The following is a 27,545-nucleotide window of genomic DNA, read 5'->3' as shown; positions in this document are numbered from 1 at the left end:
GAAACCATAAGCTAATTGAAGAGTCTCATGTACGGAACCAGTTCACCCAAAAGTTCAAGCTTACGGAAAAAAAAGAACAATCCACTTATACTCCAACAATGATCATCACAACAAGATATAACAAAGAACAATTAAAGGAACGACTAACTCACTCCATTTATTTTAGAGGTCAACTTACATTTAGTATAGATCCCCACGCTAGGCAGGCATCACCCAAACATGATGTTGCTTGCGGATACTACAATAATCTACACCAATCGGAGGAGAGGACACGGTTCATGACCAGTGCTTAATTATTTCAGTGCGCACGCAACACACAGCCATGGCCGCGCGCGCGTCCTCCTCTCGATCGATCTCCCGGCCTACAGTAGTGTTGTTCAATTCGTTCCATCTAGTAGGACCTAGCTAGGCGTGGCGTGCATGCATGCAAAAGGGGCGGCATCTTTGTGTCTTGAATCCTTGAGGATGGTCGCGACCAGTAGCTATGTAGAGTCAACTCCTGTACAGTCTCCGATCCATGCAGGGGCGACGCATGGAGTGGCCGGTCGCCAAGTCCGGAGGCTAGACGCGGATTTGGGCGGGGCGTCGGCGCTCGTGCTCCACCAAGGCCTGGCGCTGCTCGGACTCCTGGCGCTGGATGCGCAGGTGCTCGTGCTGCCTCCGGATGAAGCTCTCGGCGCGGCGGAGGAGCTCGTCCTGCGCCATGCCCAGCACGTCCCTCGTCCGCCACCCCTGCTTCGCCGCCACCGGAGACGACGCCGCGGCCGGGTGCGGCGGCGACGGCGGCACCATGGACGCCGACTTCCGCATCTCTCCCGTCCTCCGCTCGGCAACGCCAACGACTGCCCTGTCGGCCGCGCGCCGCATCCGGGGGAGCTCCTCGCCGCCCCACGTCTCGCTCTTCCGCACGGCCACCGGCCGCGCCACGCCCCGCCGCAGGATCGACTGCCACGCCGCGTCCATCGACACGTCGTCCGCCACGACCACGGCGCCGGACGTCGCCATGGCCTCCCCCACGGGCGCCTCGGCCTTCGCAGGTGGCGTGCCCTCGCAGGCCGGCTTCTTCTTGCGCGCGCGGGGGCGGTCGCCGGCCAGCCTCTGCTTGGCCGCCGCTCTCGCCTCTCGAGGCGAGAGCGAGACCACGACCGGCGCGGCGGCGAAGGCGTGGTTTTCATGTTCGGGAGACGGGAAGAGGAGACCGGCGCCGTCCATGTCGCTTGACACGGCGGCGCCAGTGGTTCTGTGGTGGCGGTAGGAGGAGACGATGAGCCAGAGGACGATGGCGTTGGCGGCGACCCACAGGAAGTGAGGGGACGAGAGGAAGCCGGAGGGGATCACGAGGGGCGCGGCGGACACGGCGTACGAGCCGGCCGCGCTCGCCGTGGCAGCCAATAGGACGGCCGCGGCCCCGGCAACCGCCGCCGCCTTGAGGATGGAGCAGTTCATATCGGTCGAGGACCGCGGGGCAGAGGCAGAGCAGAGGGAGGTTGTGGAAGTGTGGAGAGAGGGAGCGGTGGGTGGATGGATGGATTCAGACGCTTATATAGGGCGAGGCGAGGCGAGCTGGGGGAGATCGAGGCGATAGGCTTTTTACCTTTCGTGTATACGTATTGTATGCAAATTAACACAGGGACCCCTCTCAAAAGCATAAAGCGAAGGCAGAAAATAAGTTTTATCTTCCCAACTTCAGCTACTCCGTAATATAATGCCAAATAATAAGGTGAAGAAAATATCCATCTCTACCAACACGTCCGGTACGTAACGTAGTCTTAGAGAACGAGCGGGTTTGTGATCGATAAAGGGCGAAGGCCTGAGCCATAGTTGATAATGGGCGAGGGGTCCGGCCGGGGAGTCCACGGTCGTCTCGCGACGGTCAGTCAAACACCAATTATCCATCGTCCCAATCACATCATCAGCAAGCACGCAAGTGGTGTTTACATTTACCCGTGAATTTCTCCAAGTACGACTAATGATCGATAGCTTCCGTGAAAACCCATCTGTTAGTTAACTTAGTATATATTGAACCAGTCTTTAGCAGCTGTGTCATTCATGGAGACATGCAGGCATGACTATGAAGAATTGTATTCACTGGAAATGAGGCACCCCGTACGTACGTACGTCAGCTGCATGACGAGCTGTCGATGCGCATCTGGTGAAGCTATATCATCACCACTGGTCGATTATTTAGCCGTGTCAATCAAGTATGATGGTTAACACGAAGATACCCCGTGACTTTACTGGCTTGGTGCTCTTTTGGACCTGGTCGAGAAGCTCGATCACTTTAGCGTCAGCATCCGGTGCATCGCCGTCTCCCTGATCCTCAGAAAATAGAAGAAAAAATGTTCCATGCGTGCAGACATTTATCCCGTGAATAACCTATGCATGTTTGCACAATTGGAGACCCGAAATTCAGAGCAAGTTGTCTCTGTTTAGTCACGGCAGGCAGTACATGCATGCTATATTTAGCCGTTAACGCGAAATGTAAAGAAGGCAGGCACTGAAGCTTCATCCTAGTAAGTAAGCCAGTCAGTCAATGGAGCCCCAAAGTTGGAGCATGCATTAGGTAGTAGCTTATCTTAATTGATCTCCAATTGCTCTGCAAGTCCCGATCGATCCAACTTTGCTTATCCAGATGCGTGCGCCACCCCGCTGCGCTACCTAAAAAAAAGAAGAAAGCAAAAGCGCATGCAAAGGCAGCAGACATCCTCCTCCGACGAGACGTCAGGTCGTCAGCATCTGCCACGGCCTCGTGATCTATTGGCCGGAGCATAGCGCGCCGCACATGGGGGCCTCGACGGCCTCGACCTCCTACCCTACCCCCTAAGCCCCCACTAAGAGACGAACCACGTCGTTCTCTGTAATCCATCGCTTGATCTTTTACCTCTGCGTTTCTTTGCTTGCATGTGTAAGCAGAAAGCAATACTCCCACTTTGCAAGTGCAGTAGACTATTGCTAGCATCCAACCGCTGTTAATCCATACAGTTTGCTTACACAAGCGCATGCACTTTTGCAAGGGAATCTTGGGCCTATGTTTGTTATGAAAGTTGCATATATTCTGACTGACGTATATACACACTACGTGTCAAAGTGCATATTCGGAGGCACTTTGGTTAAGGCATTTTTTAAATTTGCCTCAATTATTCATTATAGGAGGCAATTTCATAAAATGCCTCCAAAGAAACGGGCTACGAAGGCTATTTTATAAAAATGCCTCGAAATTTTTAACACTAAACGCTTATTAGAAAAATTGACTCAAAAACTTTCAGTATCAAAGGCATAATGAAAAAAATGCCTCAAAAGCTTTAAGCATCAAAGGCATTATAAGAAAAGCCCCTATCTAAACTTGTAGGGCAAATTGTCCACACTGAGTTTCACAAAGGATTGCTACATATGCAAGTCCTGAGCCCGGCATGTCTGTTTGTTAGAAACGTTAAGAGACTGCATTCGAGACCTGCAAGGAATTGACGTTTGCTACTACTAATAGCGTGAAAAGAAATGATCTATTACACCCGACCAATAGATCATTTTTCAGGGAGTCACATTCCTCTGCATGGTCTTTAGTTACAGATTAGAAAAGATCTTAGTCTTTAGACAAGTCTTTACATGTACATAATTTTATTTGTTATGTGTTTCAATCTATTGCACCCAGCCAAAAGAAATGATCCTTGTTAGTACTGTAGCATCTATACTTATGGTGTCATATTTAACTGAACTGAACTAAACTGGTATGTTGCAATGTCATATAGGAGCCTGTTAACTACCTAGGGAAGGTGGCTATAAACATTGCAAATTCACAACCTGGAATCGTTGCCGATGGCTTCAATCACAAACTACTATAGAGAAGAGAAGGAAGAAGAAGAGAGTTTCCAATACAACCACGAGTGAAGCCACCAACATTGTCCCGAAGTGAATACTTGTTTAGAACAATACTTGTGAACTGAATGCTTTCCTTCGGTTGGATTGTATAAACTTGGTACTGCTAAATAGTGCAATCAAATAGTAGTATTAAATTAGAATGCATTTGTGCCTATTTAAAAGTGTGTGAAATATAAATAGCGCATAAAAATACGTCCATGCATGAAAGTGCCGTATATGAATGATTGTTGAGGCCTTTTTCAAATGAGCCTCAGTTTGAATTTTGAGGCAATTTTGCATTTTGCTTGCAAATTTATTTGGTGGCACTTTTTCAGAAGGGCCTTAGAATTAACTGAGGCAATATTATGATATGCGTGAAAATTAATTTGGCGGCATTGTTCAAAAGAGCCTCAAATTTAAATTCACGGCTTTCTTTAAATTGCCTTAAATCCTGATTTTGAAAGCATGTTTTAAAAGGTGCCTCAAAAGTTCTTTCCCTTCACCATTAGTTCTAACACTTTTTTATTAGCCTTAAAATATATTTTAAGGCACTTTCAGAAATTTTTGAGGCAATTTACAATCCCTTCGAATATACTCCGTGACGTATACTCGAGGCGTTGGCAAGAAAGTACTCCGTAGTAATTTTAAAGAAGAAGAAAAATGCTACAGTACTTCTGTCGGTGGTTACAGCTTAAGAGCACGATAGGAGTACTGTGTATCTGGCCTTAGATTCACAATTAAACATCCCAATGATTGGAGCTGACCGAGATATATACTTGTTCGAAAAGCCTCCTGGACACTACTCCATGAACATCACCAACTTAGTAAATTAGCACTAGACACCACCACATCTAATCAACCCGCTGCAATAATGCATTGGTGGAGCAGGGACACTGCTGCCTCAACAACAGTTGTTGGAACCGAAGCTAATTAAGCACACAAGAAGAGCAGCATGCATGTATCTATCTATCTACTGGAGTAGTCCAGTATCTAGGACCGAGCGACATTTGGAAGGACCCAGCTGAACTGTGGCAACTGGCCTGTAGTATATATACCAAACGAAACTGTGGCAACTGGTTCCTCCGCGACATGGCTAAGATGAAAGCTAGCTAGGCAGGGGATTATTAGACCCCACGGAGGATACCATATCGATCGGCGACGGCTTATCACCAACAACTGCCACCATCTTCTTGGCAAGTGCCTGGACGGCGCGTGTAGTAATGAATGGACGGAGAGGAGAGGATCATTGCTCCGGCCCAGTGGAGGAGTGTGTGGGGCCGTCGTTGTTTCTAGTAAAGTCGTTGCAGGGTTCCTTCCAGTGTGCACCTGCAGACCGGCATCTCACTTTCTGAGAGATGTGACAATATCTGAAACTGGAAGAAACAAAAGAAAAATAGTTCATTAGTACGTAGTAGCTGTGAAGAGGAAAACAGATAAGTAGTGTTCCCTACTCACTACTCAGCATGGCAAGCTGTGCAGACAAGACTTGCGCCCCAACGCACGATCTTGCAGATATTTAAAGAACAAGACAGATTAATCTTCAAGAAACAATTTACTGATTGTCGTGAGCCTCAAGGGGTGCAAAAAACACAGAGTAGTTCAGCCTGCATCTTGTTCCATGTGAGTTTTTCAGTTACGGAATCGCCTGGAATTTTTCAGTGCACGTAGGAGTCAAGATGACACAGTTGGCAGCTGTCTATCTCCATGATCCAGTCGACTATGTTCCTCCCAAATTATGCATAAATCATGTACTACTGCCGCTTTACGACAATAACCTGATATCACCATATATATTTTTTAGAAAATGTGATATCACCATATATACGTTCAGAATAAGCATGTCCAGCTTTGGAGCCAAAGAAAAATCTCGAGGATTGCAAAAGATAAATGGATAACATCCATTGGGCCATCAGGATGGAGACGTTTACAATGGTTTGCGGCGTCTTTATTTCCCCTTGGAGAGGACACATTGATCAGGACGGCGGACAATGACTGATAAATTTGGGTCCTGACACTAACCCTCTAGAACATGGGCTACCTTAGAGGCTTAGAGTTGCCATCAGTGATTGCACGCCTATTTAACGAATCTGTTACATTACCAGTTTCGCGAACATTTGTCATGCTATTATAGCCTGTCTGGTTCACTGCCAAATGTAACTTCTCCTGGTGTGCGCTTAGTACGCTGTCAAATTTGTGACATGCCCTACTGTCCTAGCAACAAAACTCACCTGGCAGGCTGGTACAATTTCCTGTTATTTATTTGACTAAATTGTGGTGGACACATGCATTGTTAAGCAAAATAAGTTTGTTGTGCCGGACTCTTCCACATTAGGTGGCAAAGTGTAGTAGCCCACCAGAAACCAATGGATGTAGAAAAGACAGGAAGGGTTGGTAATGTTTCTTAGGCAGTTAGCATCCAATGCATGTGCATATAGCTTAATATTTGAGAAATTATATGGTGCCTAACCTTGGAAACAGCTTCAATCTTGCAAACCAGATTAGTATCATATTTTCACAGCAAAAGTTAATATATATAGGAGGGCATGCAGGGATAAAGCAAAAGTGTTGGTTAACTATTACTTTAAATATTTGCATTTCCTTACCAATAATAGAAATAGGGTTGCATCAACTTCAATGATGGGAAACAGACATGAGACGTTTGTTTGACATCAACCTTTTTTTATTTATGAAATCACCTTCTGTCCAACAAGATGACAAGACTACAAAAATCCCCTTTGGTTTCTCCTACAACCGCGATGCACAATGTAATAAAGAAATCATTAGTGATAAACATGTAGCATATAATTGTACAATAATAATAAAAAAAGATCTCAGGAAAAACTATGATAAAATAAAACCTGCACAAAGAAGACAAAAGACACAACTTTTATGAACAATGCAACTAGAAACGCTTGTTATTGAAGAGTTTCATGCGCTAGCCAACGCAACCAAAAGAATGGTCTGATGGAAGTGGATCAAAAGTGCGTCATAATTTAATTTATCATGCGCTAGCCAAGGCAACCAAGAAACTGATCTTGGGTCTGATACCATGAAGAGCTTCATGCGCTAGCCAATGCAACCAAGAGACCGATCTGATGGAAAGGGTTAGGCAATCCACTTATACTTCAACAGTTATGATTTAGCTGCATATGTTCGAAAATAATGAACATCTATGATCTTTTTGAGAATTTTTCAAGATGCACAAGTACGAACAACGTAAACTCAAGCCCCCCACCCTTGCATGTACATGTGCTTTACATAGAACATAACTACATTTGCAGCAGCAAAGGAGCAAGTAGCAGAGTAAATGACAAGAAATCCTAGCATTTCATTTTTTGTTGCCATCATAACACAAAGCTGAAACATAACAACCATGCAGAACACTGAAAATGAATCAACTGACAGATACGTGTAGGGTGGAAACTTGATTCCCCAGAAAGGTCACTCGATCTATTCATTTTGATTTTTGTGGAATGATATTTCAAATCACCATGCTATAAAATGAAGTTATAGCCTCTGATACTTCATAATCACTACAAACTTGAACTCTTCAATTGGTTGCTGCACATATTTGTGAAATCCTAGCAGCAGCCTTTTTTTTTTTCCTTTTAGTTATTTTATGATTTATTTAGTACAGTGTGCAATATGTATGTGGTTACTGCACAGAGTTATAAAATAAATATTTCGGACACAGAAGAAATAATGCAACCCATTCTGCCAATTGTAAGCACTAAGCACCACATGAGCATCTAGAATTTCAATTGGATCAAGGTCAGCTACAGTAGTTGCATGACAACCATAGTTAAATCCAAAACAGAAAAGAGTCAGAAATTTGTAAGCACCTGAGAGAAGCAAGGAAAATTGTAAGCATGACAACCATAGTTAAATCCAAGACACTTATTACGGATCGGAGGAAGTATTGTAACCTGAGAAGGAGGGAGAAGGGATGCAGATAAAATAAATTTCCCCAAAATCAACAACCAGAGTCAAAAACTCTCTGGAATAAACTGTGACTAGGTCATCAGTGACAATTGATCCGCAACTTTCAGGAGCAGGACATCCAACAAATGAGCTATAAGAATAAAGCAAGAATATTCAAAATTGCAGTATCGGTTTTCTAGTTTTCCAATCCAAATCCAAATGACATTATTTGGTTTAAAGGGACTAAAGATATTAATGCTAATGTATTTTTCAGATGTTTTTAATATTTCTTGGATGGAACCACACTCCTTTATCCTTGCCGCTGGATCCAGCGTTGGACAGCTTGGCTTGAGGCACTCGAGATGATTTCAGTATCTCGTCAGAAGCTATAAACTCTCAGTTTCTCTCCAGCTTTTTTTTTGAAAAACAGAGGCCTCCCTCCGGTTTCATTAAAGGAAACCATCTAGTCTTACATAAATATTCAAAACTAAAACAACAAAGCTGAAGAGAAACACAACCACACAAGGCTGGAAACCCTCCAGGGTCACAATCCTCGAAACAAAAGATTGCCCAGCAAAAGTGCAACAGCCAGCAAAATTCATTTAACAGTAATTCACCAGCTCTCATTCTTCAAGAAGCAAAAAGGGGAATGAGAGGGTCCATCCACACGAACGGTAGAACACCTCAGTCATGACTTGCCAATTGCCACAACCGCCACGCCAAGAACACCATAAAAAAAGCTTCTGCACGACGGCTTTATGCAAACCAGCCTATGATCAACAATCAAACAGATGGTGAAAACTAATAGAGGGATCATTCGACCAAAAGCTACAGAAACAAGCCATTGCGAGTTTTCCACATTGTCCAAATGATAGCCACAATACCAACTAACACCTTATACCTCTCTTTTTTTTTTTTACATTGCAGAACCCATCTATCAAATAGGTCCTGAATTGAAAAAAGGAATATGAGAGAAACAAAAGTACATTAAACAAAGCTCCAAAGATAATGTGCTAGAGAACAAGAGAAGCAGAGATCGATGATCAATGATCTTCTTCCTTTAGAGGAACAGACAAAGATCATCTCCCTTCCTCCCTCACGACATTAACACAACTCTTGTTTAAAAGCTACCTCTACTTGCTAGCCAAAGAAACACCTAAAACCTCGAAAGGAAATAAGACACTCCACATAAACTAAAGTTAAGGTACTTGGGGCGCATTCAGTGCTCTGTAAAAAGAGCCAACTGAAAAACTATCCCTCACATCTGACAGTTATAACAACAATAAAAGTGAGAAGTAACAAATGAAGGAATTGAGCAGCTAGAGGATTCTAGCACTTCTACAATCCGTCACCTTCACCTTCCCAAAACCTGGCCAACCATCCAATCCAAATTAAACATCTACAGAAACTAAGAGAACACCACTTTAAAAGCATGATATGCTCATCAAGTCAACCACATATTGAGAAATCGAGCACTTTGTAACTCAGAAACCAACATAAAACGGGTATCATCTGCCTATTGCAGAATGACACAGCCTTAAAAGAATTAAAGGAAAAACAAGCCCCAACACTTGCCCAAATAGTGACAAACTGGTTTCTCTCCAGCTTTGATCTTGACAGTCCATTAGCCAAACATTTGACCCTTTATGCAGAGGATATGCATCCATCTATGAAACCATTCAAGGAACTAGAGTGTTCTCGAATATTTCCTGATTTCATATGAAATGGAAGTAATAGAAACCAGATTCCTGTTCAAAGAAGACCCCCCTGGGATCATCTTCACACATTCTGAGAGTCTGTTATAATCATTAAGCAACTGAGCCATTGCTGCTTTTAGAATTGCCATACCAGACAGAAGGTTACTGCAACAAGTTACAACTTCATTGTGCATGAGCTCTAGAGCATTTTTCCACTTCACTGCGAAGTTCTTTACAACTGGCTCAACATCAGCAATGTTTGGGGGCTCAGTGTAAGAAATTAGGTCTTCAGCTAAAAAAACAAAAGAGTCATTTTCCGTTTTTTTCCTGTGAGTAACAACAATCACATGCACTTGTGCTACAGTTTTCTTCAACTTACAAATGTGAATCTTCACAAATTTAATTAAGTCACCAAAATGCTCCATAAGCAATTCATCCTGTACGCCAACAATTAGAAAAAAAATAATAATATGAAAAGCTACCCATGGTGGAAAATTCAGTCAACTGATTTCCATTTAGGAAAAAGAGGCATTACAGATTAGCTAATTTATCTCCAGAAGGTAACTAACAGCATCCGTACCACATCCATTTAGCTAAGACGATGATTTTTTTTCTCGAACAAAATGATGACACATATTAACCAGAATGGTAGAAATGCCCAGAGCTTAACGAACAGGCAGTAACTCCCCAGTTATCAGGAATACATCAAAACCGAAAGATCATAAAGATACTGGGATTATTGCTATGCGAAAACTTTGCATGACCTTTTGATGGTAATATTAGATTTATTTTGCAGAATTTTATTTAGAAGTCTCATAAAAGCTAAAATCAGCCATTTGCTGATTGAAACTGAAACAGGTGATTAACGTCCGGTCTCCATCCAAAGTAATGGAGTCCCTAGAATCATGCCTGAACCAGATCCCACTGGAAACCAAGAACCTCTCATGTTGTTAATCCTGCACTGAAGTTGGACATAAAAAAGGTGCGACAGGATAGCCTTACCACAAACGATATCAGGTTACATTCCAGCTTCTCTTCAAAATATCTTTGCAGTTTTTTTGCTTCTTCGCCAGCTTCCTGAAATAAATAAATACAGTAAACCCCCAAAAGTTGAATGGAGCACAGATGAACAGTTCTACGCATCAAGGAAGAAAGAGAACCTTCAGGATAGAGATGGCCATGTCATAATTATTCAAAAGAAACAGGTGTTGCAGTTTGGGAGTTGCAAACTTTTCAGCAAATCTTACAAGTAGGTCGTCAACAGCTAAGCGCAACCGTTCCAAGCTCATATCAAGCTACATAAATCATATTAAAAATAATATCAAATAATCATGAAGACAAACCAGAGTATTAAGCCGAGCCACAAAAGCTATTGATAAAATTGACAATGGCAGTATGATATTGCTAAAGCTGGACATGCTGAGTGATGGCTTGCTTCCTTGTGCTTATCTATATGCAACAACAATCCATTAGAGATTTATGAAATATATATTTTGAATGGCACTATTAGTTAACCCATAATTTTATAGAAGAACAGAGAACAACCACATGAGAATTACCAAATGAACGACATGCAGGTTGAACAAGTGCAAATAGTTGAAAGCATACTATAAAAAATAATACAGTCGTTATCAAACATTTGATTGTTTAGAAACACAGCCGTTTTGCATTACAAAAAGGTAAGAAGCTAATGCTAGCAGAACCCAATACTAAAAGGTCAGCTGTTTATGTATTTAAACTAACCTGGCCATCTCCACATTCAGCATTAAGTTGAACTAGGGATGCTGTGAACTCCACATAGCACCTTACAATGTGGTGTGGACGAGTCCCATCCACAGATAACATTTTCACATCGCATCGGTACAAGCTTTGAAGATACATGTCAAACACTGTCTTGAAACGTGGCCAGAGATAGAGGAGAGCCTAAAGAAAAGAGGATAGGGGCGCAATTTATTTGATATGTACTCCTTCTGATCCTAAATTCTTGTCGTGGTTCTAATTCTTGAACTAGAGCCACGACAAGAATTTAGGATCGGAGGGAGTATGAAAAAGAGAGTACTAAATTAAGAACAGAGTTAGCAGGGCAATCAGAATAAACTGATGTCGCATTACAAACCTTATCCAAATATGTTTCTAGACAAGGAAGCTGCCTGTTGGACATAACCAACTGAAATGACAAAATAAGGGGCACCGATGTTATCTTATTTTGCAAACATTTACAAAGGTATGACACAGTAAATTAACAATAAAAGTCTATTTTATTAGAGAAGAACCAACCTGCAGCAGAAACACCACAGATACAGTTTTTAAGCAACGGACTTTGGAACACCTAAAATTCGTGGTATTATACCTATGACTTTCGTTTGTCATTGTTTCATACTTGAAAATGACTACTTCCTACTCTGGACAGAACAGATCTACATGAAAATATTAATGTTTGAAGGATAGCAGAACAATATACCTTGTTAAATACCTCAATCTTGAGATAATTGACTATCATCTATTCCTTCTCTTTATTACAATGGAGATCCTGATGCTATGTTATATATCAACCAAAGAAAAAGTTCAGATTCTTTTCATGGAATTGTCTAGATAGTACTTGAGTTCCTTTTTCCCTTGGCCATGAGATCTCCCTCCATTGGATCTCCGCCCTCGTCCTCTTGCTTTATATTAGCAAAACTATATGGACATAAATTTGAGTATTCTCAAGGTGAAAACACACTTCAGTGCTTATTAGAGCTATATATTTGTAAATGTTCATTAGGATGGGGAAGGAGGTATATGCTACCACTTTATGCAATATAATTTGAGTATATGATATATATGACGAATTAGTAAGCAAGAGGATCTAAATTGGTGTGATGATATGTTTCCAATTCAATTCACTGAACTTCCAGTACGCCCTCCGATCCTAAATTCTTGTCGTGGTTTTAGTTCAAAATTCAACTAAAACCACGACAAGAATTTAGGATCGGAGGGAATACAAAACAATTGACTATCGTGAACGACATATACTCCAGTTTTCTGCTATCTTTGGATTGAGCGGTGTTGGACGGGTTGTCTGGACTCCGGGTTTTGTGTTCAAAAAATCTTTATGCGAGGGCATTACTTGGTTCTCCCACCAATGTCATCTAACAGATTTGGTATCTCAAAGTTGGTAAGTGGAAAACAGATGTAAGTATACTGTTATCAAATCCGGGGGCATTCATTCTCAGGAAAACAAACCTGAACCAATAGTCAAATAGGAAAATATGGATGTATACGAGAGAGACATCATTAAAACGTGTTAACATGTGGCCTTTTTTTTCGAGAAAACGCAAAAGCTTTGCGTCTCGATGCATTGATAGAAAGAAAGTTATGTACAAGGCCACAGAGGGCCACACCCGAATTACAACACGACACGCCTAACTAGGGTCTGCTGGTAGTACCGCTCCAAGGCCCACAGCTCCCACCCTCACCCAGCACCTAGCGTCTGTCTTGATAAGGTCAAGGAGAGAGGCGAGGTTGGGGGTTGCATTGTCGAAGATGGCAGCGTTGCGATGCTTCCAAATCGACCATGCCGTAAGCATGACCAGAGACGCAGTGCCCTTCCGAGCGGAGGAGGGGGATGAGTGGAAAGACTCCTGCCACCAAGCTGCAAAAGAATCGCCGGCGGTAGGCGGCGTGCAGGTGGAGCGGATCCACGAGAGCACCTCATACCAGAGGACGCGTGAGAACGGGCATTCCACAAGGAGGTGGTTCATGGTCTCCAAAGTACTGGCCATCAGACGTCCATCTCCAAGAAAGGACATCAACGGCGTCCGAGAGGTGGATAGTGTGGATCTTTTGCCAAATCCGAACGTATTGCCAAAGAGCCAGAGGCCCAAGAGCCCCCTGGATGTCACGGATCCAACGCCTATCCGCGAGAGCCTCACAGACCGTGCGGGTCTTTCGGATGCATCTCGGGACGAGTTGGTGGAGGTCCGGAGCCAGCTCAGAGAGGGCCCGTCCATCAACTCACCTGTCCTCCCAGAATAGGGCGGTGGCACCGTTTCCGACAACCATCCTGGTAGAGGCAAAGAAGATGCCCTGCTCGGTGTGGGAGAACTGGAGATCCAAACCACGCCAAGGCCGAAGGGGATCAGTTCTCATGCGCCAAATCCAGCGGGTACGCAAACTGACAGCCAACTTGGCGAGGTCCGGAATACCCAGGCCATCGTAGCACAACGGGCAGCAACACTTGGCCCAACTGACATGGCAGTTCCCGCCCCTGGCTTCAGCCCGGCCCGACCACAAGAAACTCCGTAAGATCTTCTCAACCTTCTTCTGCACCTTCCGGTACAGACCTAACACCGTCAGCTGGTGTAGGGGCATGGCAGACAAGACCGACTTGATCAAAGTTAGGCGCCCAGCTTTCGACATCATTCCAGCCTTCCAAGTAGGGAGGCAGTCGGCGATCTTGTCAACCAACGGGTCAAAGGCCTCGGGAGAGGGCTTCCGGAGTACCAAGGGAATCCCAAGGTATTTAATCGGGAAGGGGGCAAGCTGGCAGCCCATCGTGGCTGCCGCTTCCACGGCATCAACATCGAAGCAACCGATCGAGGAAATCGAACACTTGGAGAAATTGGTTCGCGGGCCCAAAGCTTGCCCAAAGAGGGCAAGGATGCGGCGGACCGTCCTCAGCTCCGAGTGATCCGAGTGACAGAAAATGATCACGTCATCAGCATAAAGGGACACACCCGTGGACAGGTGGCGAGGCGCGAGCGGTCGGAGGATTCCAAACTCGGCAGCTTTGGAGAGGAGCCGGTTGAGCGTGTCAATCACCAACACGAACAACATGGGTGATAGAGGATTCCCCTGATGCAGTCCCCTCCGATGCCAAATCGGTGGCCCTGGCTCCCCATTCAACAGGATGCGGGTGCTCACAGTGGACAACAGAATGGCGATCCACTCGCGGAATCTAGACCCAAACCCTGCATGCCGCAGCATTGCAAAGAGGAGGGCCCGCGAAACCGAGTCAAAAGCCTGGGCAATGTCCAACTTCAACATGACCCAAGGCTCTCGAAGCCGACTGAGGTACCGGGCCGTCTGCTGAACCAACATGAAATTGTCGTGGATGCAACGCTTCTTAATGAAGGCACACTGATTATCGCCCACCAGAGTATCTAGCCTCGGTGCTAAACGAGATGCCAGTACCTTGGCCACCAACTTGGCAAAGAAATGTATCAGGCTAATCGGCCGATAATCCTTCAAAGTTGTGGCGTCCGGCTTCTTAGGGATCAGCACCAGCAACGCCTAGTTCAATCTCTGAAATCCGCACCCACACATCGAGTGCAGCTTATTGAAGGCGGCCATCACATCAGTCTTCACCGTAGTCCAGCAAGCCTGGAAAAACTCGGTGGTAAAGCCGTCAGGACCTGGTGCCTTGCCAGACGGCAGTTGTTTAACCACTTCCCACACCTCTTCCTCAGTGAAGGGGTCATCGAGGTCCGTCAAGTCAGCCCGGTGGGAATCCAAGAATTCATTTAACATGTGGCCTGCCTTATACTATTGGATGTAAGTGATTGGTTGATTCATTTATGATCATTTCATTCACCGCTTATCAGTTTTCTGCTCCAGTAAAGGGGAAATAGAAAATACCTTCCTACCTGGTGCTTCCTAGTTATGCAGATCATGAGCATCAGGCATACTGCATCATGACAGTTTGGAAGTGTAATATTCAAATGTTCATCAATTACAGCAAAAGGTCCTGAAAATTACAAGGAAGCTGTGAGGTTTTGTCACATCATCTGAATTCTGAAGCATATGCCTTATGATGCTCCAGTACTTACAGGAAGTGCTCCATAAAAGAAAGAAACACTAGAACCTTGGCACATGAATAAACTTCAGTATTTAGTTAATAAATTTTCTACAATGGAATGAACAGTGTTTGGGTCACAGTTTTATATTATATTTCTCAAATTTCAGCATTTTTTTGAATTTAAACTGTAAGAGATTCAATTGCATTCCAACAGTATATAGATATATTAATTTTCGTAAGGTGAGGCACAAAATGCGACCTTTGAGGGTCAAACCCTGATGGGCAGCCACCAAGCCGAGTTTCGGGCTCAATTTCAGCAATTTTGTATTGCATACTTTGTGCGGTTAACGGTATATGATGGAAGAAAAAAGAGAGAACCGAGCTCAGACTTCCTCCCATTCCCACGTCTCCCTTCCATGCTTAGACAGTCAGTAACGCCTGCAAAGGTGCAGTAATCTGACTCCTTCAGAACAGTAATTTGTCATTCAGGTCGTATATTTCCATGTATTCCTATCTGGTGGGTCCACTAGGATACGCCAGGGATACATATATTGGAAGTATCCCTTTTTTTATTTCCAAACAAAAAGGGTTATGCACTCAGTGAGGATGGTCGTGTTCTTTTTGTTTTTTAGGATCTCGCTGTTGGCGAATGGAGACAGGAGAGGGCCGTTTCCTCGCCGTTGGCGAGTGGAGTACTCATCTATGTGGCCGTGCCCTTTGAGTCATAAGCATATCTTTTGTTTCTTTCAGCATTCGAACTTTGCAATAAGATTGGCTGTGTGCATCGATTGATGCAGAGGCCGGGAAAATATCCACCTTTCGAAAAACAAGGTGCAGCATTTGAGAAAAATTAAAATAAAATGGGTTCGGCCATGGATACTTCTAGCGGAAACATCTCAAATTAAACCCTAAAATGACTACTCATTTATTCCCACCAGAGCCTGATGCAGGGGAAGATGACAATAACGCCAGGTTCAGCATCATACCACCGGCCACCGTGACTGATCCTCCGCGTCGTCATCACCAGTTATTGCAGCCTGCATCTCCAAACTTGGTTGGTTTTTACAGTTTCATGCTTATGAATGTCCTGCTCCTCAGTTCATGGAACTACTTGCAACAGCCTCACAAGTTTATGGACCTCCGCCTAAATTTAATCTTAAATTAACACTAGCTAACTTAGTTTAGAATAAGGTAATAAAGTCTTTCTAAAAAAGGTAATAAAGTGCTCAGTTTGCCGACACATCATCAGTGTGAATAAGAAAACTAGGGCAAGGCAGCACACGAAAGCGATCTCTCAACTCTCAAGGGCGCCACTGGAGGAGGTTTACATGGAAAGAGCAGGGTGTGGAGGATTAATTGGGGATGTGGGGGAGCCAAGAGAGGTTGAGATCTACAGACCAACTACTCTAGGGGATGCAGAACAGTGTTGTTCATATGCAAATTAAATAAATAATAGAAATATTTCTTCAATAAGTTTATACCTAATACAGTTATGAGATATCACAACCAAGGCTAGGAAAATACATGTACATTTGCATGTAGTTTAGTGAAATCAAAGGATATGTCTTCGTACATTTTCCTTTCAACTCTGGATATCCATCAGAGTTATGTTACCTTTTATGTGGAGGTATTTACAGGACATTAGATATTGGCATAAACGTGTAGCTACTGAAAAAGGGACGAAGAGACAAATAAGTAAAAATAAAACAAAAGAATGCACCTTCAAAAACTCGATAAAACAATGACTCTTCACCAAAGAATGCTTCGACAAAAAGATACCTGAAAAGTATGTTTAACAGGAAATTGTGAGTATGTTGCCGTACTCATTGTGGTACTTGCTTGTTGATTAGGTAAATGGATACTCACTCAGAGCTAGCAGTGTCCATCAGAAGCTTTTGTAGGCTCCTAAAAATAACTTCGTATGGGTATTTCAGAGAATTGGCTTCAGATATACGAGGTACCAAGCCAGGCTGATCAATATGCTGCAAAGTGAGGTAACATATTTACATGAAGCTGCTGCAAATATAAAACTAATGTAGAATCGTGCAAAATATTCAACTAAGTTTACAATAATTATTGATGTACCTTCAAAATGTTTGCTCTTTCACCTAAAGAAAACATGAAACGGTGACTTCTCAAATGCTCTCTCCCCCTTGTTATAAGGTCAACCATATTAGTGTCATATCCAATCAAATCACTGGATACACCAATATCTAGCTTCAACCCCTCCAGTGCTTCTACGTACACATGAAAATATGCACTCAACACCTATTTGGGAAAAGAGGACAAGGTAATTGCCATGCATCATCACCCCAGAAAAAAATAAAGTGGGTTAAACATAGGTTCTAATGACAGGTCACCATAGATTCAACAAAAGCAGATAACAAAACACACCTCCAACCTTCCAAAAATAGCAATGGTGATAATATTCGAATATCATATCATGAAATAGTGGTCATGCTTTTACTAATGGAGAATGAATGCTGATCTATTATGTCCAATGGGTAATGTTGGGACAGCTGCATGTACAGTACTGATTGCTCACCAACTTGTGTCCATGGTCTGTCGATAAGGGACCATACAAGCAGACATATCATCACCTCACTATGTGAATTCATGTGGCTATGCAGAAGGAACAATATATCCAGATCACATGTCAATGTGCTTCAGATGTATGAAAAAGGAGAGTTCGATTGACACCAAAGCAAAAGGGCTAAGGGACAGACTGGGGGCAAGCAAAGATGAGAGGGATGGATAAAGCCTGATGCCAGATGAAAGGAAGCATATTTCCTGCTGCTAGAGTTGAGACTAGATACAGTTCTGGCCATGCAAACCTCCATTCGAATACAGATATTTCATTAAAGTAAAATCCATTCATCGAAAGGTCCAGACAATCAAAAGCAAATGTAGCCTCAGCGTACTGAACAAATTTCCAGCAGGATCCTAACCACTGAGGTTGTCACATTTCATCAGCATCTAAATGGCCTATGTTCAACATGTCTGTTGACCCGAATACCTAATAACACAGGCATGACACCAGGGACACACCTCGAAACCTCCATTCAGACACCTCACTCAATCATGTACACATGAACAGAAAGTGAAAATAATTTCACACAGCTTTACCTTGTTCATCGTATCAACATATGCTGCACAGACACCATTGTAAGTCTCGAGTCCTTGCTCTTTAAGAAAGAGAACAAGATACCTGAGAAACGATGAAAGCAACAATCAGCTCCTGTAGCGATTAAACAGAATATGCTTACCCTTTTTTTGAATAAGCAGAAGTGCTACTCCCTCCGTCCCATATTAAGTGACTTTCTATTACATGTATCTGGACGCTTTTTAGACATAGATACATCCATATTTGGACAAATTTGAGTCACTTAATATGGGACGGAGGGAGTATATAGCTAAGCAAAACTAGTAACTGCCTATGTGTAATGCACATGCCAACTAAAATTTATTGGTGAGAGAAATTGTTCAAATGACCAGAGTAAATTTAAATTAGTGTGATTTACTTGTAATTGATTGAACCCTTCCAAATTAGTCACAACGTAAAACTAATGGGATTAATTTGTAATTGGGTTTCCAAAATTGATGGGTCAGGACGGCTGGGTGTACTAGTAACATTGATGGGTAATTAAAACATGCTGTAAATCATACATCATTGAAGAGATGTTGGATGTTGGATTTGGCAGGTTGGGTGGCTGAGATTTTTTGGATCCACCATGACTCATACTTTTAATAGTAGTATATATATAGATAAAGCAAATGGCGATTTCATGTTTCATTGTGTTATTCATTAGTGCAGCCCTGGGACTAAATGGAAAAACATTAACTGGCAATATACAGGGGGTTCATCAAAAAATATACACCAGAAAACATACCATTAATATAGTAGGTTTTCGAATTTTAAGTTTTCTGAGATGCACCTTAGGAATTGCTGTCTGTTGTGCTTTCTCCTTGTGTTTTAATTATTCCAATCTCAATGGTTTTCCTGAGTATCCACTTAGTTAGAGATATGGACCTCTACCCAGCATGAACCAACTCATAAGAAAACTCAAAATGCATAAAATGTCAGACCCGTATAGTTTAATGTAAAAGGTGGTATGAGAAAATAACAGAAAGAGAAGAGTATGTATAAGATTCTTCTAATGGCCAGGACACTGAATGAGTTCTAATACTGTAAAGATAATTATTGTCTAGAAAGGAATGGATATGTTATTCTATATGAAATTTTAATTTTCCAGCACATATACCTGTATTTCTGAAGCAAATTTTGTTGGAGTATCTGGATATTAGTTCCAGGCTTTCTCATGGCAGAGAATATCTCAATGATATAATCAGACACCTGATAAAGTAAATGCGAGAACAAAATAAGTGGGAAGCATTACTGTAGCAGTAAATATTGTTCACTAATTAAGGGCATCTCCAAGGGTGAGCCCCATTTGTCCTCCCCGTTTGTCCATTTGGGGGGTGTTTGGACAAATGGGTGTGTGGAAAATATGTTGTTGTCCAATGGGTAACCCCCCCATTTCTCTCTTCATGAGTCTTTGTCATGTGGGCCATGAAGACAACTGGACAAGGTTTGGAGAAGTTTTGCACAGATGAGGACACCCTATACTCTCCCCAAATTTGGAAACAAATGGGGGATGTGGACCACTTTTGGACAAATGGGGGTTCCCATTGGATTGCATTTTTATCTTTGGACCCCCAAATGGACAAATGGGGAAGATATGGGGGGTGCCCTTGGAGATGCCCTAACACAAGCAAAAATGAAGAACACACACAGGTTTCTGTCAGCTTGAGAACCAGCACCCGTAAAGCAATTTAGATTAGTGCATTCTGAGGTAACCTTTGATAGTGCCTTTTTCCGAAGCCTTTCCAATTCTTGCTTAATATCTTTCAGAGCCTTTGATGCATTAATCATCGGATCAACTTCAGAAAATCTCAACTTTTTGCTCAAAATGTTTAGACTTCTAATATAATCATCATTTACCTGCCAAAAGAAACTGGAATAGCAAATCATTTGAACTATATCATATTCATGGGTCCTTGTAAGTAGCATATATGCATTCAGGAAAACCCGTCCCTCTTGCCTTCAGGGCCTTTGTACATAACTCGTCTTCGTCTAAAATTGATCAGCAGAGCTCCTGCCTGCTTCGGCAAAAGCAATACCTTTCTCTTCAAAAAGGGCAAACCCCACAATTATAGAAAGCTTGTGTCTTAAAGAAGTTCAACAGAAATTTTAATGCAGAAAAGAAAAATTGGGACCACAAACTTAGAATACAACCACCAGATAAAACGCCAGGTAACACCGAACAGTTATGAAAGGCCACAAAAAAAACAGCCACAAAAACAGTTACGTGAACTCTTGCTAGTCCTCCAAAAGGCTACCAGTGTACCAGAGTTATGATTTTTAGTGAAAAAATATGTGCATATCGGAAGGCAGCTTGAATTCAGGGATGGACTCATCAGTAAGGCGAGGTGGATCAACACCTGCATCTTGAGGAATCTGCTTGTCCGCGAGGGGTGCAATGTTGTTGACATATTGGACTAGGATAGCAGCATCAGAAGATTGGATAGATTGCATTTGGAGGTACGGAGCGAAGTCAAACATGAAGGAATATGAGGAGAATTAGGAAAGAATAGGATTTGGATAGAGTTCAGAAATATTAGGAAAGAATGTATCAGGGGGTAGGGGAAGATATATGACGGAGCCAGTTGCATTAGGAAAGATCTAATGACTACAGTCATGTTATAGGAAATGTCAAGGCCTAAGCATCCAGTATATCACGATGATATGTATCATCTTTTGACCTGAAAAATAAGAAACAGTTATCTCCTCTGTTTACCATCTCTCAATCCCTCTAGTTCTCTTATCCCAGCATACATCTCTGGATTCACAACTGTCTGCATAGCTTGGAATTGATTGGTCATCTAAAACGGGATGAAATAGATGAGCAAACAGACAAACTTAATCTATATGAACTTCAGTAATTTGATGAGAAATGGAAAACAAGGTAGGATATATTGGATTTCCTAACTATTGCAGAAGATAGTGATGGGCTGGCGGCTGAACTGAGCATCTTTGAATACTTTTAGTCAATTTCACCTTGAACAATTATGCCAATCTATAACAAGAAACCATCATTACACAACACATTAAGATACAAAGCAACAGTACAGGAACTGTCCATACATGCACTGATGCACACATAGTTTTATCTGCCTGAACTGATATGAATGAACAAAAAGAAATTGATGTCACAGACTCACAGTCACTGAAAACTGTCAAGATTTGCACTGTGAAACAAAAGAACTCAAAAGCAACCTATCGTACTGGAGAACCCCAGAATAAAATAGCAGAGTTGTAGTTAGGTGTTTACCTCTCCATCAATGATAACCTTCAACAAACCAGGAGGAGCAACAATTTCTTCGACAAATTCTGCAAGCTTTGTCTCAACCAACTGCGCAATATAAGCTCTCGTGTGAGCTTATTGAACAATAAAAGGAAAGCCATATCAGTGTATCAAATGTACTATTACTGCTAATTAAACTTTTCTTATTCAATTTCTAATCACATGAAGCAATTAAAGTTCTGAGTAGCACTTGTTACTCTTTAGCTAACTTGTTGAAGTACAGAAACCTACAAGAGACTATTGCACTGTACATATCAGCAGCAGCCTAACAGGATTGTCTTACCTTACGATTCTTCAGTCTCAGACCCAAATCCAAGGATTTCTCCTGGAGACTCCTAAGTTCTGAGTTTATAGAACCAATGTGAACCTGACATGGCACAGCACGAAATTTCAGTGATATGGAGTGGGAGGCTGGAAACTGAGGACGTATCCTGCACTCCCGAGCTTCAAGTACTTTGTGTACTCCCAAATCCAAAAATACCACTTTGTTATGAAAGTTTCAAGAAGAATTGAAGACATAAACACAACATGTATTGATCATGTCACAAAGTTTCAAATCCAAAGTTGAACGCAGATAGATACATGTAGATTTGGCACATTAATTTTAGCACATTTAAACTTTACATGTATCTATTTGTAAATGGTAGCTAATTTAAACTTGTCTGTGAATTTGGCACGTTATCCTTTCAGCATTTGATTTTTTTTAATTTGTCGAGCTAAGATTGAGTTTGGATTTGAAATTTGATGGCATGATAGATACATGTAGAGTCAGTGTTGTGATTGTTTTCCATGATATTAGCAATTTTTAGATAGTCTAAAACACACAGGTGCACTGGAAGTACCTCAAGCGTCAAGCATGGGAGTACATGATACACCCTTGCTGTGAGCTATTATTGAGCATCTATTTGCAAACGGACTAGAGGAAACATCTCTTTGTTAAACAATGCCAATTTTTACAGTCCCTTAGTAGTTTAGACCAGCAATGTATTTCACAAAACTACTTGATTAACGTACAAATTATCATAAATTTACAGATTTGAAGAAAATTTTCATGAAACTAGAGAGTTAGAGATCAATTGTATCACATGACTACAGGTTTTAGGGTGCCCGCAATTCCCCAGCCTGTCTTACCCTCTCTCTATTTCAGGTCTACTTTGTTGATGCAAGGGGTTCCTCCCTTTCCAATCACCATTGCAAACTGATGCCTGCAGTGAGGACAAGGATGCCAACTCTCAATGGCAGTCCCAACCCTCCCGCTCCAACATTGTAATGGATGCGTCTCCCTCCCTCCCTCCCTCCCTCTCCCTCTTCTTCTCTCAATGAGTGATGGTGGTTGGCAACGGCACCCCATTTGTCCTGCACTGTTCGATCAAGTGCCCAATCAAAAGCCAGGTTAGCAAGATTCCCGACATCAAACCTTCTTCCACTCATAATTGCTTGTTCTAAGTTCAGTGGTCTCGTGGCGGTTGGCCGTCTGCTTCACCCCATCCACGTTGCGGAAGGGCACATAGTCTTTAGTCATGCTGACGGAGCCGTGGATCTGGAAGCAGCACAATGCTGCCAACTTCGACAACGTGCAGCCTGCTCACCGCCATCAAGGCCGAGGAGAGGCGTCCACCCTTTTTTGGGCTTTTTCTTCTTCGAGAAAACGCAAATCTTGTGTCTCGAGGCATATATAGATAGAGAAAGAGTTATTTACACACCCAGAAGGGCGGACACCCCAAAAGATACAACGCCACCCACTAGACCCCTAGGGCCGACAGAAGATCTTGCCAGGGTCCTTAGACCCGGTCGAGGGACTTGCGGCCCAGAACCAGGCGTCCTCCTTGATGGTGGCAAGAAGAGCCACCAAGTCCATGCGCGCACTGTCGAAGATGGCTGCGTTGCGCTGCTTCCAGAGCCACCAAGATGTGAGGGAGATCAGCATTGCGGTTTCCTTACGGGCTGCAACGGGGGTGGAGAAGGTTGCCTACCTTCACCAATATGGATTAGGCTGATCGGGCGGAAGTCCTGTAGGGTTGTGGCATCCAGCTTCTTGGGAAGCAGGAACATTAACGCCTAGCTGAGGGCATGAAATCCGTGCTGGTTGAGGGTGTGGAGCGCTTACCCTGTGACAAGCGCCGCACCACCTCCCAAACCTCCTCCTTGGAGAAGGGAGCATCCAGGTCGGCCAGCTCAGCCAAACGGGACCTGATGAAGTCAAGGTTCAATGAGAAGTCTCAATGGGAGGCCGTGCCCAAGAGGGAGTCAAAGTGGTCAAAGGTCACCTCTGCGATGGCCACGTGATCCAAGATCACTGCCCCATCAATCGAGACGAGAGACTACGGATAGCGTTCCTCTGACGACAAAAGGAAGCATGTTGATGGAAAAATGCCGTATTGGCATTTCCCTCAGCCACCAAAACCACCTTCGATCGCTGGCATGCCATCGTCCGCTCCAGCGAGGCAAGCCCAAGATAGGCATGCTTCAAGCATGAGCGAAGGGTACGCTCGGCAACTGACAGCAGGCGAGATTCCGTCACGACATCGAGCCGGAGGATAATCTCCTGCGAGACAAAGACCTGGGCTTGTACACAACTCTTCTTCTATAAATGCATCGAGGCGCAAGATTTGCGTTTTCTCGAGAAAAAAAGTTCAGTGACCTCTCTCTTAACTCTGGAGGCTTTGAAGGAGTGGCAACTAGATGGCCAAGGGTGCTTGGCAAAGGACCATGAGTCGGTGAACTTCTCACAAGACCACAAAACACAAAATGTGGGTAGGCGAGGGCGACCATGACTTCTCATACGAACTGACCTGTAGTTTCGTTATCAGTAGGAATACTACCTAAACTAGAATTCGAAGTACAGTAGCAATTAACAGCAGATCATTCATATGTTTTGCCTATTCATGCGTTTTCTAGTTCTTGCGATCCAAAGAGGCCTTAAAAAGTTTGAATACGCAATGACACCATGCGAGCCATATTCTCAAATTCTATATATCGACATTTATGAGATATCAACATTTCCCTTATATTTTGCATTTTCATTATCTCATAGAACAAGTTAAGCTACTGCATGTTTACTCCTGAGACTGCATGTAACAACATTTCAGCTATAACATGAAAGCTTAATAATTAAATAGAGATCATAAATATACCAACCATGCAACCAAGAATATACCTGAAATCCACTAAGAAGTGATCCCATTTCAGATAAAATAATGTCGCAGTCATGAATCTGATCACGCAAGAGAACTAGGCTATCATTGTCTTCAATATAATCCTGTCGGCATAAAGAAACATCCTGTTAAGATCCAGAGGGATACTTTCATTATTTATATTTGTACATAAAAGTTCAGAAACGAATTGATTGAAATAAGCAAAATATCACAACACAGTTATACTGAAGATCCAACAACATGCTGACATTAACGTACCAAACTATGCAAAAGATCTTTCTTGGTTATTTCATACCTACATTCTTAGGAATCAAGTATAAGTTAGCAGTCACATTGCAAGACCCAGACTCCAGACTAAGTCTCAGAATTAATGCCCTCTAAAGAGTAAAAACTGGAATCATGACATGTGCAAGCAATAGCGCAAATAAAAAATAGTATCCTAGTCCCTTAGGTCTGTTTCACAAAAATTCCTATGATTTCAGATTTGGGAATTTTCTTATGGTCCATGTCTATCTGGTAGAGCCTTGAATTGAGTTGTTGAGCAACATAACAGTCATATTCATAAGGGGATAAGAGGAATCTTGTTTACGATATGTTTTGTTTGGACAGAGAAGACACCATTCACAATGTCTTTAGTTCAAAATAATATCTGGGTGAATGAAGCTAAGCACAAACTCTATACTTAGCTTGTAGCAACCAAACAGAACAACAAAGGGGCACTAAAAAAATAAGTTTGATCATGCTCAAATAAAAACTGCTGGGATTTTATTTTATTTTGACCGAAAACTGTAGGAGACTCCGACAGTATATAAATATAGCTGGGATATTGTTATGAATAATATCTGTCCTGACTCTTGAGTTTGCTGACATAACCATTGAATATTTCAATTCCTTTTCTTTCAATGGAATATAACTGAAGGGAAATGTAGAATCTTACTAGTCTAAAGAAACAGTCGGCGACACCATAAAACAATCCAATACCCATCACTTTTGGAAGACACATGTGAGCTGCTACTCCAACTGTATTTTTATCAAATCGCTGGTGATGACATAGCTAAGCTTGCAGAAACACGTACTTGGATCAGATCCTGCTCAATATGGCCTAGGTTGCCTTCCACCATGGTTGCCATGTCTCGCTGTTTTTCACCGTTGGCTAGAATACTTACTAGAACCTGGAGAATAACACAGAGAAGCATATGTTCACATATGTGGAAAGAAAACTGGTGCTTCTAAGTTCTAAGAACCGGAACGATTTATGTTGAGGTGGAAACTAATTAATGGTGCATGATCTAGATCTTTATTTACTTTCAGAAATTGACCTCCTTTTTGGAAAGGAATGTCAAACATCTTTCAGAATGGTTCAGGAATTGGATAACAGCCATTTGGTAGTCCAAAATGTAGCATCCATGTCGAAACCATCAATAATAAATAAAGGCCATGTAATCAGTACTTCAGCAAGTCAAATGCTTGGAAATAACTAAGTCGTCAAAGTTCATATATGATGGTAAGAACAGTTAACTCGGACAGTCGTTATATGGAAATGGAAAGTGAATATCAATGGATTTAGACAAAGTTTTCAAAGTTCATATCTGATGGTAAGAACTGTTAACTCAGACAGCTGTTATATGGAAATGGAGTGAATATCAATGGAGTCAGACTCACATCGTAGTTCTTGTGCTCCTCAAGCTCCTTGTCCAACCCATCCAATGAAAAATCCTCGCTGTCAGGATATTCCAGTGAATAACCATCAATTAGGAACCCATCCACTGCAGAAAGTAATATTCTTACGCACGAACGAATAATCTAACATTTTCACTACAGAAAATCTGTTGTTGTCACATTATTGCATACAAGCTAATGAGGCGAGGAAGAATTGTAGTGGTATAAAGTGCATATTTAAGCAATGCTACTAGGATTGTAGTACCTTAAGGCATCTTCGTCAAAGAAAAACCCACCAAACAGTTCTTCATATCGCTGTTCCTGGACCCCTGACATGTGGCTGTTGCAAATTCCTACAACAATCACTCTTCCTTATAGTTTATGCAAACAGATGGTGGGAAAAAAAAAACTACTGCGACTTCCATTATTGGGGGGGGGGGGGGGGGGTTGCATTTCTCATCTCATAATTTTTTTAAAAAAAACAGGAAGTAAACTTAGAGAACGCGACCGTTCAAAACAGTTGAGAGACAATTGTTTTATGAAAATAAACTGCTGACTGCCTACTGGTCGAACTAGTTCACGCTTGACAGTAATATTGGAATGGAATGTGAAAACAAGACCAGAGCAATGAAACAGCGATAGAATGGGGGTAAACTGAGACCGATCTGGTTACAACGTTCACAACAAGGGAAAGAAAGACCAGAGCAAAACGAACAACAATCCAAAGCGAGCTAGGGCTTCCTCACCAACAAAAAGCAATCGCGTCCGGATGGATCGCCACTTCCACTCCACGCCAGTCCAGCAGAGGTTGAGGAGGAGAAGGACGCCTACGCGGAAGAGTTCCGTTGGCTTCGGTGGTGGGAGAGAATTAGGGAGCGGCTCGGGCGAAGGAGTCACGGCGGCGAGAGGCTTGAAGGCGCGCGGACGAACAGGGGGAGGAGCCCGCGATGCGCCCACGCGTGAGGTCGAGGACCTCGCCCTGCTGAGCCACCGCGCGTCAGCCCCGCCCCGAGTTCCTCGCCCCGCCGCGGAATCCGTTCCACCAGGCCTCCTC

The 27,545-nt window shown here is 42.8% G+C and overlaps 2 protein-coding genes across 14 annotated transcripts; both read right to left on the bottom strand.

The window, feature by feature from the left end:
• Positions 1-118: 118 nt before the first annotated feature.
• LOC100841854 lies at positions 119-1,529 on the bottom strand. The gene has a single exon (XM_003571868.4). It carries the CDS (start codon positions 1,444-1,446, stop codon positions 562-564), a length of 885 nt encoding a protein of 294 aa, XP_003571916.1. The 5' UTR covers positions 1,447-1,529; the 3' UTR covers positions 119-561.
• A 7,215-nt stretch (positions 1,530-8,744) lies between these two features.
• LOC100825325 (vacuolar protein sorting-associated protein 52 A) lies at positions 8,745-27,482 on the bottom strand. Of its 13 annotated transcripts, none has more exons than XM_024461760.1 (20): positions 27,238-27,475; positions 26,757-26,844; positions 26,495-26,552; positions 25,909-26,004; positions 24,835-24,957; positions 21,961-22,044; positions 21,645-21,725; positions 20,111-20,254; positions 19,515-19,606; positions 18,379-18,460; positions 17,338-17,520; positions 17,119-17,234; positions 16,973-17,031; positions 15,101-15,201; positions 11,590-11,640; positions 11,217-11,396; positions 10,634-10,768; positions 10,476-10,550; positions 9,853-9,910; positions 9,073-9,765 (listed from the first exon to the last, which is right to left on the bottom strand). In XM_024461760.1, the coding sequence occupies exons 2-20, from the start codon at positions 26,825-26,827 to the stop codon at positions 9,464-9,466; spliced, it is 2,091 nt and encodes a 696-aa protein (XP_024317528.1). In that variant the 5' UTR covers positions 26,828-26,844; positions 27,238-27,475; the 3' UTR covers positions 9,073-9,463. The 13 variants fall into 13 exon arrangements, with proteins under 13 accessions (XP_024317536.1, XP_024317534.1, XP_024317535.1 ...); XM_024461762.1 differs by having other exon boundaries at positions 24,835-24,936; positions 27,238-27,473; XM_024461761.1 differs by having other exon boundaries at positions 9,073-9,910; positions 10,721-10,768; positions 27,238-27,482.
• Between the last annotated feature and the right edge of the window lie 63 nt (positions 27,483-27,545).

Source organism: Brachypodium distachyon, chromosome 3, assembly GCF_000005505.3.
Source record: "Brachypodium distachyon strain Bd21 chromosome 3, Brachypodium_distachyon_v3.0, whole genome shotgun sequence".
Classification (NCBI taxonomy): Eukaryota; Viridiplantae; Streptophyta; class Magnoliopsida; order Poales; family Poaceae; genus Brachypodium; species Brachypodium distachyon.
This window is presented reverse-complemented; position numbering and strand designations above follow the sequence as displayed.

Bases quoted from the DNA above. Each gene is read 5' to 3' on its own strand.
- LOC100841854 (XM_003571868.4), bottom strand. From the start codon at position 1,446: ATGAACTGCTCCATCCTCAAGGCGGCGGCGGTTGCCGGGGCCGCGGCC.
- LOC100825325 (XM_024461758.1), bottom strand. From the start codon at position 26,827: ATGTCAGGGGTCCAGGAACAGCGATATGAAGAACTGTTTGGTGGGTTT. The intron at 24,958-25,908 runs GTACGTGTTTCT...GGATCTTAACAG, and splicing joins TTGAGCAGGATCTGATCCAA to GATGTTTCTTTATGCCGACA. The intron at 20,255-21,644 runs GTAAACACCTAA...TTCTTTTGGCAG, and splicing joins AGGTTATCATTGATGGAGAG to GTAAATGATGATTATATTAG.